This window comes from Trichomonas vaginalis (genome assembly GCF_026262505.1).
Source record: "Trichomonas vaginalis G3 chromosome Unknown ctg_170, whole genome shotgun sequence".
In the NCBI taxonomy this organism is placed as follows: domain Eukaryota; phylum Parabasalia; order Trichomonadida; family Trichomonadidae; genus Trichomonas; species Trichomonas vaginalis.
This window is the reverse complement of record NW_026529257.1, coordinates 119,792-133,706: the sequence shown is the minus strand read 5'-3', so window position 1 is coordinate 133,706 and position 13,915 is coordinate 119,792. Positions and strand designations below refer to the sequence as shown.

The window sequence follows — 13,915 nt, the reverse complement described above, 5'->3', positions numbered from 1 at the left end:
TCGTTATCTTTCAAGGTTTCTCACGTTATGATATTGAACTCATTTGGAAACAGTCAGGTATAACATTACCTTTTGAAGAAATTTGGGAGCATATAAGTCTCTCATCTCTCCTCGTTCATACCTTGAGATTCATATCATGACTAATACCATTAAAGTCAAAAATATTCCATGGAACGACCAACATTGTTTTAAAGTTTAACCTTCAATTGACTGATGGTAAACAAATTCCATGCATCTCTGTCGCCATTTCTGTTAATATTTTTGCTGTCATTCATATCATCCACTTCCCCATCCGTTAACTTTTTGAGGATATGCGTTAGAATAGCTGTTCTTAAAGGAAGGCTTTTCACCTTTTAGCGCATAAAACTCTATAACTTTCTGCATACTTTATGTTTGAACCTCCTGAGCCATCATTGACATAAATTTTTATAGGCTTCCACCCTTTGTTCATGTTCCTGCTTCTTCCCTTAGCTCTTTTGTTCAGTAGTTCTACATCTTTATACACAGCACCTGTCTCAGTGAATTCAACAATATTTTCATTCGTTAGCTTTACATTCAAACCCTTGTCGAGTATATTGTTCATTTCATACATATAAAAGGTTTTTATTCTATATGAAATGAGAAGCAAATCCATCTTAGCTGGTGCCGTTAATGTTCCAATTGAACCAACATCAAATGTTGACTCACGAACGACAAACAATATTGTCATAAAGAACTATAGTTCGGAGTGTTTGAAAGAAAAAGAACCAGAACTGAAATCCGTGAATTTAAACTCAGCTTCAAACGCTAACGCTACATCAGATGTTAAGTTAGAGTATCCACCACTGGACCAAATTCTTTCAAGAGAAGCCAACGACAACCCTTACACAAATGTTCAAACAAATCCTTCAGATAACGTAGACCATTACCTTCTTCAGTTATATCAAACTATCTTACTCAAAGACGATAAGAAAGCTTTTGACAAATCTTATAAGTAAGAACCAAATAATTCTAACAAAGGAGGACCTTGAAAATGTTATCTCACGAATAACAGGGAAACAATGTGTCATTGACTATCTCGACCCTGAAATCGAATGCTGTGGTCAAACGCCACCATTCATGAAAATAGGTAACATCCGCATCATTGAAACACCAGGTACTCCAGGAGTTGAGTTTAAGTATAAATATTCGAATGAATATACAAAACTTTCAACAGAATATAAACTTTGCTTGAAATATGTTTTAGTAAATTAAAGCAATTTGTAATATATCTGTCCAAAACTTCTTCAACAGTATCGAACTCATCTTCATAATGCAAACCTAATCTTATTGACTTGGTGCAGTTTTCACTAACACAATATAGCGCTTTGCGCTCGGCGCCTTTGACGCCTTTTTCTGTTCTCTTGACTGACATAACTAACTCATTTGTTTCATCAAACAGCAACAACCAAAGTTCATGACCTAATACATAACATTCATACTTTATATTTTTAGCTCTGAGTTCTCTTGTAAGCTGTTGCATTTAATATTTTCTAAAAAAGTCAACTTCAACAGTCATTCGCACTGGTGCCTTCAGTTCTACAGGCTCGCCCTGAAAGTCAACAAGTCTGAATTGCATGTCTTTCAAATTATGAGGACTAATGCGAACCCATTTACCTAAATGAGTTGCTATGACAGGAACGTTTGGAATGAACATTGAATTACTGCATAACAGAAAGACTTATATTCTACTGAACCTTTACTATTAACTCCTGAAATGCCTGTGACATTAGCTATTTTAGACTCAATGTACAAACAATTACCATAACATACGTATGGAACAGATTTCATCTCAATCGTTTTGTCAAACTTTTCAAAGGAAATGTCATATGGTATGCTCCCAGAAGCAATTGAACTCTATGACTCATTCGTGTTATCTTAAACTCCTTCGCATAACTGAACTTCAAAACTCCTGCAATAAGTTTAACATTCATTAAGTTTTCTTCGTTCTCCTTGTTTATTGTAGTATTTATGAGCGCATTTAACACTCCAGCTAATGTTTCCATCTTATATTCTACATTATTGTGAAATCTTATTTCATGCTTCTTTCCATCTATTTCAAACTCCATGAAATCTGTTTCATCTGTTATGACAAAAGCGATAGTATTGAAGTCAACAACTCTGAAAGCAAGTGCTTCATTCTGTAGACCTAAGTTTGTTTGTAGTTTTACTGTCCCGTATTCGTTTGGGTCTGTACTTTGCAAATAGAACAACATTTTATTCTCATTAAAATATGACTATTGCTGCATATGCGTATGAAGCTGACAGAGCTAAACGTTTATATTTTGGTCAATACTCTCTCACACTTACTGACAAATATATTGTTATCAGTGATGGAAATACCGAGAAATACATAACATGGAAGGACTATGAAAAGTTTGACCCTATTTTAACTCCATGTACAATGCCATTCATTGTAAATGGTGAAGTTGTCATGAAGAACGACACAACAGTATATAAGTCTGTTCATGAAGCGTTAGAATATATGTTGAATTATAATCCCGAAAGATTTGACCCAAGCACTACACCATGTGCAATGCCTTTTATTAAGGACGGTGAAATCGTAAGAGTTCCGGATTCAACGGTTTATACTGCTGTTCAAAACAGTTTACAAAACATTTTAGCGAATATCTTTAATTCAGAAACTACAGAAATAAAATTACCATATATAACAGATGCTAAAGAAATTAAATCAAAAACGACAACATTATTTACGTCACTTAATGATTTAATGACTTATATCATTAATATTCCTGCACCAACTACAGCATTTGATCCAAACTCGACGGTTTGCAGTGTACCTTTCATTAACGACAGTTCATTAATTACTTTAAGGGATTCGACAGTAATGAATCATTAAAGGCGTCATTAATGAAAATCATTGATTTTAACTCATTCACGAATACATATAATTCATTCATTAATGTTTCATATGCTTCTAAAGAAGGTGAGCCAAAAACTATCGATAAAGCGGTGTATGAAATAAAAGCATCAACGACGAAATTGAATTCGTTAACTTTTGACGGTGATAGTTTCGTTAATGACATAACATCGGGGAAAACAATTTTAACGAAAGAATATTTAAAATCTCATGTTAGTGAGTTCGTTGAAATTGAAAAAGAAGGTGGAATTAAGTTCGATCCACTGAGTTTCATTTTCAGCTTAGCGAATGCGGGTATTATTTTGCTGAATGGACAACTATACAGAGTGAAATAAATGCAATATGGACGTTTTTGGGGTCAAAAGCGGGAATGGGTGAGCTTGTAAATGCTGCAAGAACATTAGGTGAAACAGGAAATTTTGTAGATGGTTTTAAAAGACTTGTTTCAAATGTTTTAACAAACACAAAGAAATTATTTAGATATACCATACATAACGGACGGATTTTCGAACAGATAGCAACAAACCCTCCGGTTATGGCTGCGTTGATGATGGTTAGAGATATAAAACCACGTAACGACGGGAACGAAGAAGAGAAGAAACCAGAGGATACTGGTCGGGTTATTCGAGACATTAAAAACGTGTATCCTGAAGTTATTGATTTATTTAGAGGAGTTAATGATTCGATTTCAAATCATTCTATAACCCTCGATGAAGAGAATAAATTAACAGATTATATATTCGTCATTATTGCAGAATTAATGAAGAGAATAAATGAAAAAGGAATTGGTGATATCATTAATGTCAGCGATGTAATGATGAAAAGAAATTTTGACTCATTATTTACAAAACCGAAAACAGAATATAGTCTTTATGACGTAATTACCGAATTAATGAAAAAGATTAATGATAATAAAAGTTCTGGCGGAAGAGTTGAATTAGAAGTGAATGATGTTAATGAGAAATTAGCCGAAAAAGCAGACAAAAATGAGCTTTTAGCTCTGAGTGATAAAGTCAAGAACCACGTTCATTATATAACTTCAGACGAACAGATTATAACGGACTACCATGGATATTTAACACGAAGTGATGAAGCGAAGACAAAAAATGTTAATGAAAGAAGATATAAATACATTCGTGCTAAAGGTTATGACATAAGCTGTACTGTACAGTATGATGTAGCTAAAGCACCAGAAGCATTTGGTTATACCGGTGAAATTTATGCCTCTACTTTCAATGTTAACGGTGTATTAGTTGAACCAAGATTTACTTTGAGAGTTAAGTCAAAAATAACGTTTGAAGATGCTATTAAAAGTAAAGCTGACAAAGTTGAACTCGAAGCAATGAACAAAGTTTTGAAATCTCATAAACACAGCATCTCCGATATAAATGAACTTCAAGCTACATTAGACAGTAAAGCCGACAAGAACCATACAAACGAATCCTTCACTACTATTAGAGCAGACGATGTAATATTGAACTATACCCTTGGTTCAAGTGCACCATTAGAAAATCCAAGTACAAGCGTAAAAGATACACTAAACTCCTTAAATAACAAATGTATGAACATTGAAGGTCATGCCAGAAACTTTGAAGCACATGAACTACCAACAATGTTAGATAAGAAAGCTGACAAGAACCATACACATAAATTCTTCACTACTGTTAGAGCAGACGACATAATATTGAACTTTGACCTTGGTTCAAGTGCACCATTAGAAAATCCAAGTACAAGCGTAAAAGATACTCTTAACAGTTTAGATAAGAGTTGCAGGAACATTGAAAGTCATGCCAGAAACTTTGAAGCACATGAACTACCAGCAATGTTAGATAAGAAAGCAGATAAAACTTATGTGGATGCAGAACTAACAAAGAAATTTTCGAAACCAGATACAATGACATTTACAACAGAAATTATAAATGGTGAACCATCAACTCCATTTGAATTTGTTAGAGGTCTTCAACCAGATACTTTTGAATTTTTCTTGGATAATTCTATTGAACTAACATTACATTATAAAAGTGGAACAAATGCAACATTTCATCCGGGAGATACATTCCAAATGGTATTTAATGACATAAGTTCTTTAGAATATGTTTATAGAGTTATGAGCATATATGATTTAATATATCCTATAGGAGCTGTTTATACGTCTATGAATCCAATAAATCCAAACACTTTATTTGGTGGTAGATGGTATGAAATAGTTGACAGTTTTCCATTCTACACTAATACGCAGTCAATGAAGATGGGAGGTTCAAAGAAAATAGGTATTGAAAACCTTCCTTCACATATGCATAGGTTCAGTGGAAGAACATCTGTGGAAGGAAACCATTCACATTCAATAACAAAAAGAGGTTATACAAATCTTGCAGCGGGTTCGGATAGACAGGGAATGCATAGATATGATATTTCAACTGACCAGTAGATTCAAGCACAGGTATTTTCTGTGGAACTGCAGGAAATCATACACATGTTGTAGCTGGTATTACAGACCCAGCAGGTAATGGAAAAGATTATATGCCTCCTTATATAACAATGCACGCTTGGATACGAGTTGGTTAAAATCTTTAACTTTACATAAATGAGCTTGAAAGAAGTATTCGAACAACATCCATGGAGGTCATTTAAGAAGTTCAATGAAGCTGCAAAGAGTTCGGGATTTACTAACAGAGCTGAAGTGAAAAGGTTCTTTGACAAAAATGTTGTACATCAAACAAAAATAAACCCTTACGACTACTTTTTACCAATTTACTCCAACACTCCTGACGCATACCAATTTGACACTCTCATTCAAAGCAGAAAAGGAGGACATAAACCATTCCTCATCTTCATAAATGTTAACACTCGTAAAGCATATGCATATCCAATGAAAAATAAAGGAACTCATGAAGTGTTAAGAGTTTTACAAAAGTTTGTAGCAGAACATAACCCAAGTACTTTAACATCAGACCAAGACGGTGCATACCTCAGCAACGAAATCACAGAATTTCTCATTAAGCATAACATAACTCACTACACTACTGAAGACCATAACCATAACATACTCGGTATCATTAACCGCTTCATAAGAACGCTCAGAGATTTAAATCAAGAGCGAGACTTTACCGAAGAAACAATGAAACATTTCATCGAAGTTTACAATTCCTCAACACATTCTACAACAGGACATACACCAAATTCAATGACACAACAACAAGAAGAAAAGTATATACAAAAGAAACGAAGCCAAACACAAAATATCAGAAATTCAACACAATTTACCCTCATTCCTGGTACAAAAGTTCGTGTAGTTCTTGACGACAAACCGTTGACAAAGAAACGTTTAAGGTTAAGTCGAAATTATTATATCGTAGACTCTACACAAGGTAATGGATATCTTATAAAAGCTGCTGACGACTCCATAGCATTTTATCCTCGACATAAATTAGTCGAAAGTAGTAATGGCAAACTTGCTGAAACCATTGACGAAGCAAAGCGAGGAGTGGTTATTGAAATACTTGACTATAACACAAACGATGACACTTATAAAGTAAGATATGAAGGAGGCGTTGAAGATGTTATACCATCTAAGAACTTGAGAGAATCTAAACCAACTCATCTGGGACCATTAGAGCGGGAGTACTGGAAAGATAAAAACATGCCAGAAAGAATAAGAAAATTCAAGAGGTGAAAAAAGAGGTGAGAAAACAGGTGACATCTCACCACTTCACCTAAATTATATTTTTGTCTGATTTACATCCAACGAAAAAGTTTAGAAGAATTTTCTTATTCTTTCTGGCATGTTTTTATCTTTCCAGTACTCCCGCTCTAATGGTCCCAGATGAGTTGGTTTAGATTCTCTCAAGTTCTTAGATGGTATAACATCTTCAACGCCTCCTTCATATCTTACTTTATAAGTGTCATCGTTTGTGTTATAGTCAAGTATTTCAATAACCACTCCTCGCTTTGCTTCGTCAATGGTTTCAGCAAGTTTGCCATTACTACTTTCGACTAATTTATGTCGAGGATAAAATGCTATGGAGTCGTCAGCAGCTTTTATAAGATATCCATTACCTTGTGTAGAGTCTACGATATAATAATTTCGACTTAACCTTAAACGTTTCTTTGTCAACGGTTTGTCGTCAAGAACTACACGAACTTTTGTACCAGGAATGAGGGTAAATTGTGTTGAATTTCTGATATTTTGTGTTTGGCTTCGTTTCTTTTGTATATACTTTTCTTCTTGTTGTTGTGTCATTGAATTTGGTGTATGTCCTGTTGTAGAATGTGTTGAGGAATTGTAAACTTCGATGAAATGTTTCATTGTTTCTTCGGTAAAGTCTCGCTCTTGATTTAAATCTCTGAGCGTTCTTATGAAGCGGTTAATGATACCGAGTATGTTATGGTTATGGTCTTCAGTAGTGTAGTGAGTTATGTTATGCTTAATGAGAAATTCTGTGATTTCGTTGCTGAGGTATGCACCGTCTTGGTCTGATGTTAAAGTACTTGGGTTATGTTCTGCTACAAACTTTTGTAAAACTCTTAACACTTCATGAGTTCCTTTATTTTTCATTGGATATGCATATGCTTTACGAGTGTTAACATTTATGAAGATGAGGAATGGTTTATGTCCTCCTTTTCTGCTTTGAATGAGAGTGTCAAATTGGTATGCGTCAGGAGTGTTGGAGTAAATTGGTAAAAAGTAGTCGTAAGGGTTTATTTTTGTTTGATGTACAACATTTTTGTCAAAGAACCTTTTCACTTCAGCTCTGTTAGTAAATCCCGAACTCTTTGCAGCTTCATTGAACTTCTTAAATGACCTCCATGGATGTTGTTCGAATACTTCTTTCAAGCTCATTTATGTAAAGTTAAAGATTTTAACCAACTCGTATCCAAGCGTGCATTGTTATATAAGGAGGCATATAATCTTTTCCATTACCTGCTGGGTCTGTAATACCAGCTACAACATGTGTATGATTTCCTGCAGTTCCACAGAAAATACCTGTGCTTGAATCTACTGGGTCAGTTGAAATATCATATCTATGCATTCCCTGTCTATCCGAACCCGCTGCAAGATTTGTATAACCTCTTTTTGTTATTGAATGTGAATGGTTTCCTTCCACAGATGTTCTTCCACTGAACCTATGCATATGTGAAGGAAGGTTTTCAATACCTATTTTCTTTGAACCTCCCATCTTCATTGACTGCGTATTAGTGTAGAATGGAAAACTGTCAACTATTTCATACCATCTACCACCAAATAAAGTGTTTGGATTTATTGGATTCATAGACGTATAAACAGCTCCTATAGGATATATTAAATCATATATGCTCATAACTCTATAAACATATTCTAAAGAACTTATGTCATTAAATACCATTTGGAATGTATCTCCCGGATGAAATGTTGCATTTGTTCCACTTTTATAATGTAATGTTAGTTCAATAGAATTATCCAAGAAAAATTCAAAAGTATCTGGTTGAAGACCTCTAACAAATTCAAATGGAGTTGATGGTTCACCATTTATAATTTCTGTTGTAAATGTCATTGTATCTGGTTTCGAAAATTTCTTTGTTAGTTCTGCATCCACATAAGTTTTATCTGCTTTCTTATCTAACATTGCTGGTAGTTCATGTGCTTCAAAGTTTCTGGCATGACTTTCAATGTTCCTGCAACTCTTATCTAAACTGTTAAGAGTATCTTTTACGCTTGTACTTGGATTTTCTAATGGTGCACTTGAACCAAGGTCAAAGTTCAATATTATGTCGTCTGCTCTAACAGTAGTGAAGAATTTATGTGTATGGTTCTTGTCAGCTTTCTTATCTAACATTGTTGGTAGTTCATGTGCTTCAAAGTTTCTGGCATGACCTTCAATGTTCATACATTTGTTATTTAAGGAGTTTAGTGTATCTTTTACGCTTGTACTTGGATTTTCTAATGGTGCACTTGAACCAAGGGTATAGTTCAATATTACATCGTCTGCTCTAATAGTAGTGAAGGATTCGTTTGTATGGTTCTTGTCGGCTTTACTGTCTAATGTAGCTTGAAGTTCATTTATATCGGAGATGCTGTGTTTATGAGATTTCAAAACTTTGTTCATTGCTTCGAGTTCAACTTTGTCAGCTTTACTTTTAATAGCATCTTCAAACGTTATTTTTGACTTAACTCTCAAAGTAAATCTTGGTTCAACTAATACACCGTTAACATTGAAAGTAGAGGCATAAATTTCACCGGTATAACCAAATGCTTCTGGTGCTTTAGCTACATCATACTGTACAGTACAGCTTATGTCATAACCTTTAGCACGAATGTATTTATATCTTCTTTCATTAACATTTTTTGTCTTCGCTTCATCACTTCGTGTTAAATATCCATGGTAGTCCGTTATAATCTGTTCGTCTGAAGTTATATAATGAACGTGGTTCTTGACTTTATCACTCAGAGCTAAAAGCTCATTTTTGTCTGCTTTTTCGGCTAATTTCTCATTAACATCATTCACTTCTAATTCAACTCTTCCGCCAGAACTCTTATTATCATTAATCTTTTTCATTAATTCGGTAATTACGTCATAAAGACTATATTCTGTTTTCGGTTTTGTAAATAATGAGTCAAAATTTCTTTTCATCATTACATCGCTGACATTAATGATATCACCAGTTCCTTTTTCATTTATTCTCTTCATTAATTCTGCAATAATGACGAATATATAATCTGTTAATTTATTCTCTTCATCGAGGGTTATAGAATGATTTGAAATCGAATCATTAACTCCTCTAAATAAATCAATAACTTCAGGATACACGTTTTTAATGTCTCGAATAACCCGACCAGTATCCTCTGGTTTCTTCTCTTCTTCGTTCCCGTCGTTACGTGGTTTTATATCTCTAACCATCATCAACGCAGCCATAACCGGAGGGTTTGTTGCTATCTGTTCGAAAATCCGTCCGTTATGTATGGTATATCTAAATAATTTCTTTGTGTTTGTTAAAACATTTGAAACAAGTCTTTTAAAACCATCTACAAAATTTCCTGTTTCACCTAATGTTCTTGCAGCATTTACAAGCTCACCCATTCCCGCTTTTGACCCCAAAAACGTCCATATTGCATTTATTTCACTCTGTATAGTTGTCCATTCAGCAAAATTAATACCCGCATTCGCTAAGCTGAAAATGAAACTCAGTGGATCGAACTTAATTCCACCTTCTTTTTCAATTTCAACGAACTCACTAACATGAGATTTTAAATATTCTTTCGTTAAAATTGTTTTCCCCGATGTTATGTCATTAACGAAACTATCACCGTCAAAAGTTAACGAATTCAATTTCGTCGTTGATGCTTTTATTTCATACACCGCTTTATCGATAGTTTTTGGCTCACCTTCTTTAGAAGCATATGAAACATTAATGAATGAATTATATGTATTCGTGAATGAGTTAAAATCAATGATTTTCATTAATGACGCCTTTAATGATTCATTTACTGTCGAATCCCTTAAAGTAATTAATGAACTGTCGTTAATGAAAGGTACACTGCAAACCGTCGAGTTTGGATCAAATGCTGTAGTTGGTGCAGGAATATTAATGATATAAGTCATTAAATCATTAAGTGACGTAAATAATGTTGTCGTTTTTGATTTAATTTCTTTAGCATCTGTTATATATGGTAATTTTATTTCTGTAGTTTCTGAATTAAAGATATTCGCTAAAATGTTTTGTAAACTGTTTTGAACAGCAGTATAAACCGTTGAATCCGGAACTCTTACGATTTCACCGTCCTTAATAAAAGGCATTGCACATGGTGTAGTGCTTGGGTCAAATCTTTCGGGATTATAATTCAACATATATTCTAACGCTTCATGAACAGACTTATATACTGTTGTGTCGTTCTTCATGACAACTTCACCATTTACAATGAATGGCATTGTACATGGAGTTAAAATAGGGTCAAACTTTTCATAGTCCTTCCATGTTATGTATTTCTCGGTATTTCCATCACTGATAACAATATATTTGTCAGTAAGTGTGAGAGAGTATTGACCAAAATATAAACGTTTAGCTCTGTCAGTTTCATACGCATATGCAGCAATAGTCATATTTTAATGAGAATAAAATGTTGTTCTATTTGCAAAGTACAGACCCAAACGAATACGGGACAGTAAAGCTTCAAACAAACTTAGGTCTACAGAATGAAGCACTTGCTTTCAGAGTTGTTGACTTCAATACTATCGCAACTTTTGTCATAACAGATGAAACAGATTTCATGGAGTTTGAAATAGATGGAAAGAAGCATGAAATAAGATTTCACAATAATGTAGAATATAAGATGGAAACATTAGCTGGAGTGTTAAATGCGCTCATAAATACTACAATAAACAAGGAGAACGAAGAAAACTTAATGAATGTTAAACTTATTGCAGGAGTTTTGAAGTTCAGTTATGCGAAGGAGTTTAAGATAACACGAATGAGTCATAGAGTTCAATTGCTTCTGGGAGCATACCATATGACATTTCCTTTGAAAAGTTTTGACAAAACGATTGAGATGAAATCTGTTCCATACGTATGTTATGGTAATTGTTTGTACATTGAGTCTAAAATAGCTAATGTCACAGGCATTTCAGGAGTTAATAGTAAAGGTTCAGTAGAATATAAGTCTTTCTGTTATGAAGTAAATTCAATGTTCATTCCAAACGTTCCTGTCATAGCAACTCATTTAGGTAAATGGGTTCGCATTAGTCCTCATAATTTGAAAGACATGCAATTCAGACTTGTTGACTTTCAGGGCGAGCCTGTAGAACTGAAGGCACCAGTGCGAATGACTGTTGAAGTTGACTTTTTAGAAAATATTAAATGCAACAGCTTACAAGAGAACTCAGAGCTAAAAATATAAAGTATGAATGTTATGTATTAGGTCATGAACTTTGGTTGTTGCTGTTTGATGAAACAAATGAGTTAGTTATGTCAGTCAAGAGAACAGAAAAAGGCGTCAAAGGCGCCGAGCGCAAAGCGCTATATTGTGTTAGTGAAAACTGCACCAAGTCAATAAGATTAGGTTTGCATTATGAAGATGAGTTCGATACTGTTGAAGAAGTTTTGGACAGATATTACAAATTGCTTTAATTTACTAAAACATATTTCAAGCAAAGTTTATATTCTGTTGAAAGTTTTGTATATTCATTCGAATATTTATACTTAAACTCAACTCCTGGAGTACCTGGTGTTTCAATGATGCGGATGTTACCTATTTTCATGAATGGTGGCGTTTGACCACAGCATTCGATTTCAGGGTCGAGATAGTCAATGACACATTGTTTCCCTGTTATTCGTGAGATAACATTTTCAAGGTCCTCCTTTGTTAGAATTATTTGGTTCTTACTTATAAGATTTGTCAAAAGCTTCTTATCGTCTTTGAGTAAGATAGTTTGATATAACTGAAGAAGGTAATGGTCTACGTTATCTGAAGGATTTGTTTGAACATTTGTGTAAGGGTTGTCGTTGGCTTCTCTTGAAAGAATTTGGTCCAGTGGTGGATACTCTAACTTAACATCTGATGTAGCGTTAGCGTTTGAAGCTGAGTTTAAATTCACGGATTTCAGTTCTGGTTCTTTTTCTTTCAAACACTCCGAACTATAGTTCTTTATGACAATATTGTTTGTCGTTCGTGAGTCAACATTTGATGTTGGTTCAATTGGAACATTAACGGCACCAGCTAAGATGGATTTGCTTCTCATTTCATATAGAATAAAAACCTTTTATATGTATGAAATGAACAATATACTCGACAAGGGTTTGAATGTAAAGCTAACGAATGAAAATATTGTTGAATTCACTGAGACAGGTGCTGTGTATAAAGATGTAGAACTACTGAACAAAAGAGCTAAGGAAGAAGCAGGAACATGAACAAAGGGTGGAAGCCTATAAAAATTTATGTCAATGATGGCTCAGGAGGTTCAAACATAAAGTATGCAGAAAGTTATAGAGTTTATGCTCTCAAAGGTGAAAAGCCTTCATTTAAGAACAGCTATTCTAACGCATATCCTCAAAAGTTAACGGATGGGGAAGTGGATGATATGAATGACAGCAAAAATATTAACAGAAATGGCGACAGAGATGCATGGAATTTGTTTACCATCAGTCAATGAAGGTTAAACTTTAAAACAATGTTGGTCGTTCCCATGGAATATTTTTGACTTTAATGGTATTAGTCATGATATGAATCTCAAGGTATGACGAGGAGAGATGAGAGACTTATATGCTTCCCAAATTTCTTCAAAAGGTAATGTTATACCTGACTGTTTCCAAATGAGTTCAATATCATAACGTGAGAAACCTTGAAAGATAACGAAGTCAGTTATGAGACGTTTTATGTTTAAAGCTAAAAACCTCCATGTTTGCATAAGTATTGCTACAGTTAAGTGGTAATGTCTGACTTTAGTAATGATGTTAGCTAATGGTGAGTCAGGCTTTGACACTAAACCTTTTCCGGCGAAGTCGTCGCAAACGAGCAGAGTGTTTGAAGGATACTTTTTGAAGGGGTATTTTGAAAGTTTTGATAGAATGTAGTTTGTAAGTCGTTTCATATCGTAAACTCCTGAGTACTGACGTAAGTGGTGTTTGTCAATAATTCTTTCCATCTCCTCAGAAGTCTTTTGCATTCCTGACTGTATAAATTCAACGATGGCATAATATTTCCTCTTACGTCGAATGTAACGTTGAAGAAATTCAATGTGTTCACTGTCTGGAACTTTAACGACAGAGGCTTGAACTTTTGACATAAATGTTTTCGCTGTTGAGTCCATAGAGTCTGAAGTTGCTGATATAATGATTTGGTCATAGTAAGAGTCGTTTCCTAAACGCTCTGTTATGAGTATATGACGAATGAGGTTAAATGTCTTACCTGAACCCATCTTTCCACAATAGAAATACACACCATTTGAACAGAACTCATAATCTTTGCTGAAAGGAAGAATAAGAGAAGAGTTAAGTTTGTCTGTAGTTTCATTCATGTCTTCATCTACGTCATGTATTAAATGCTTC

General features: G+C 34.3%; 3 protein-coding genes and 7 pseudogenes across 10 annotated transcripts, besides 1 other annotated feature; 4 read left to right on the top strand and 6 right to left on the bottom strand.

The window, feature by feature from the left end:
• Positions 1-13,915: part of a mobile genetic element that runs on past both edges of the window.
• TVAGG3_1085930 lies at positions 2,453-3,424 on the top strand (annotated as a pseudogene). Its single transcript has one exon. A coding segment is annotated over exon 1 (972 nt).
• On the top strand, positions 3,792-5,277 carry TVAGG3_1085920 (annotated as a pseudogene). The gene has a single exon. A coding segment is annotated over exon 1 (1,486 nt).
• TVAGG3_1085910 lies at positions 5,484-6,234 on the top strand (annotated as a pseudogene). The gene has a single exon. A coding segment is annotated over exon 1 (751 nt).
• TVAGG3_1085900 (integrase core domain containing protein family) lies at positions 6,654-7,205 on the bottom strand (the record flags this gene model as incomplete). Its single annotated transcript, XM_051256851.1, has 1 exon — positions 6,654-7,205. The coding sequence occupies one exon, from the start codon at positions 7,203-7,205 to the stop codon at positions 6,654-6,656; it is 552 nt and encodes a 183-aa protein (XP_051075954.1).
• On the bottom strand, positions 7,255-7,739 carry TVAGG3_1085890 (annotated as a pseudogene). The gene has a single exon. A coding segment is annotated over exon 1 (485 nt).
• Positions 7,759-8,169, bottom strand: TVAGG3_1085880 (ATP binding; the record flags this gene model as incomplete). The annotated part of the gene is made up of 1 exon (XM_051256850.1): positions 7,759-8,169. One exon carries the CDS (start codon positions 8,167-8,169, stop codon positions 7,759-7,761), a length of 411 nt encoding a protein of 136 aa, XP_051075953.1.
• On the bottom strand, positions 8,711-9,564 carry TVAGG3_1085870 (annotated as a pseudogene). Its single transcript has one exon. A coding segment is annotated over exon 1 (854 nt).
• Positions 10,493-10,974, bottom strand: TVAGG3_1085860 (annotated as a pseudogene). The gene has a single exon. A coding segment is annotated over exon 1 (482 nt).
• TVAGG3_1085850 (uncharacterized protein) lies at positions 10,992-11,768 on the top strand (the record flags this gene model as incomplete). Its single annotated transcript, XM_051256849.1, has 1 exon — positions 10,992-11,768. The coding sequence occupies one exon, from the start codon at positions 10,992-10,994 to the stop codon at positions 11,766-11,768; it is 777 nt and encodes a 258-aa protein (XP_051075952.1).
• Positions 13,031-13,884, bottom strand: TVAGG3_1085840 (annotated as a pseudogene). Its single transcript has one exon. A coding segment is annotated over exon 1 (854 nt).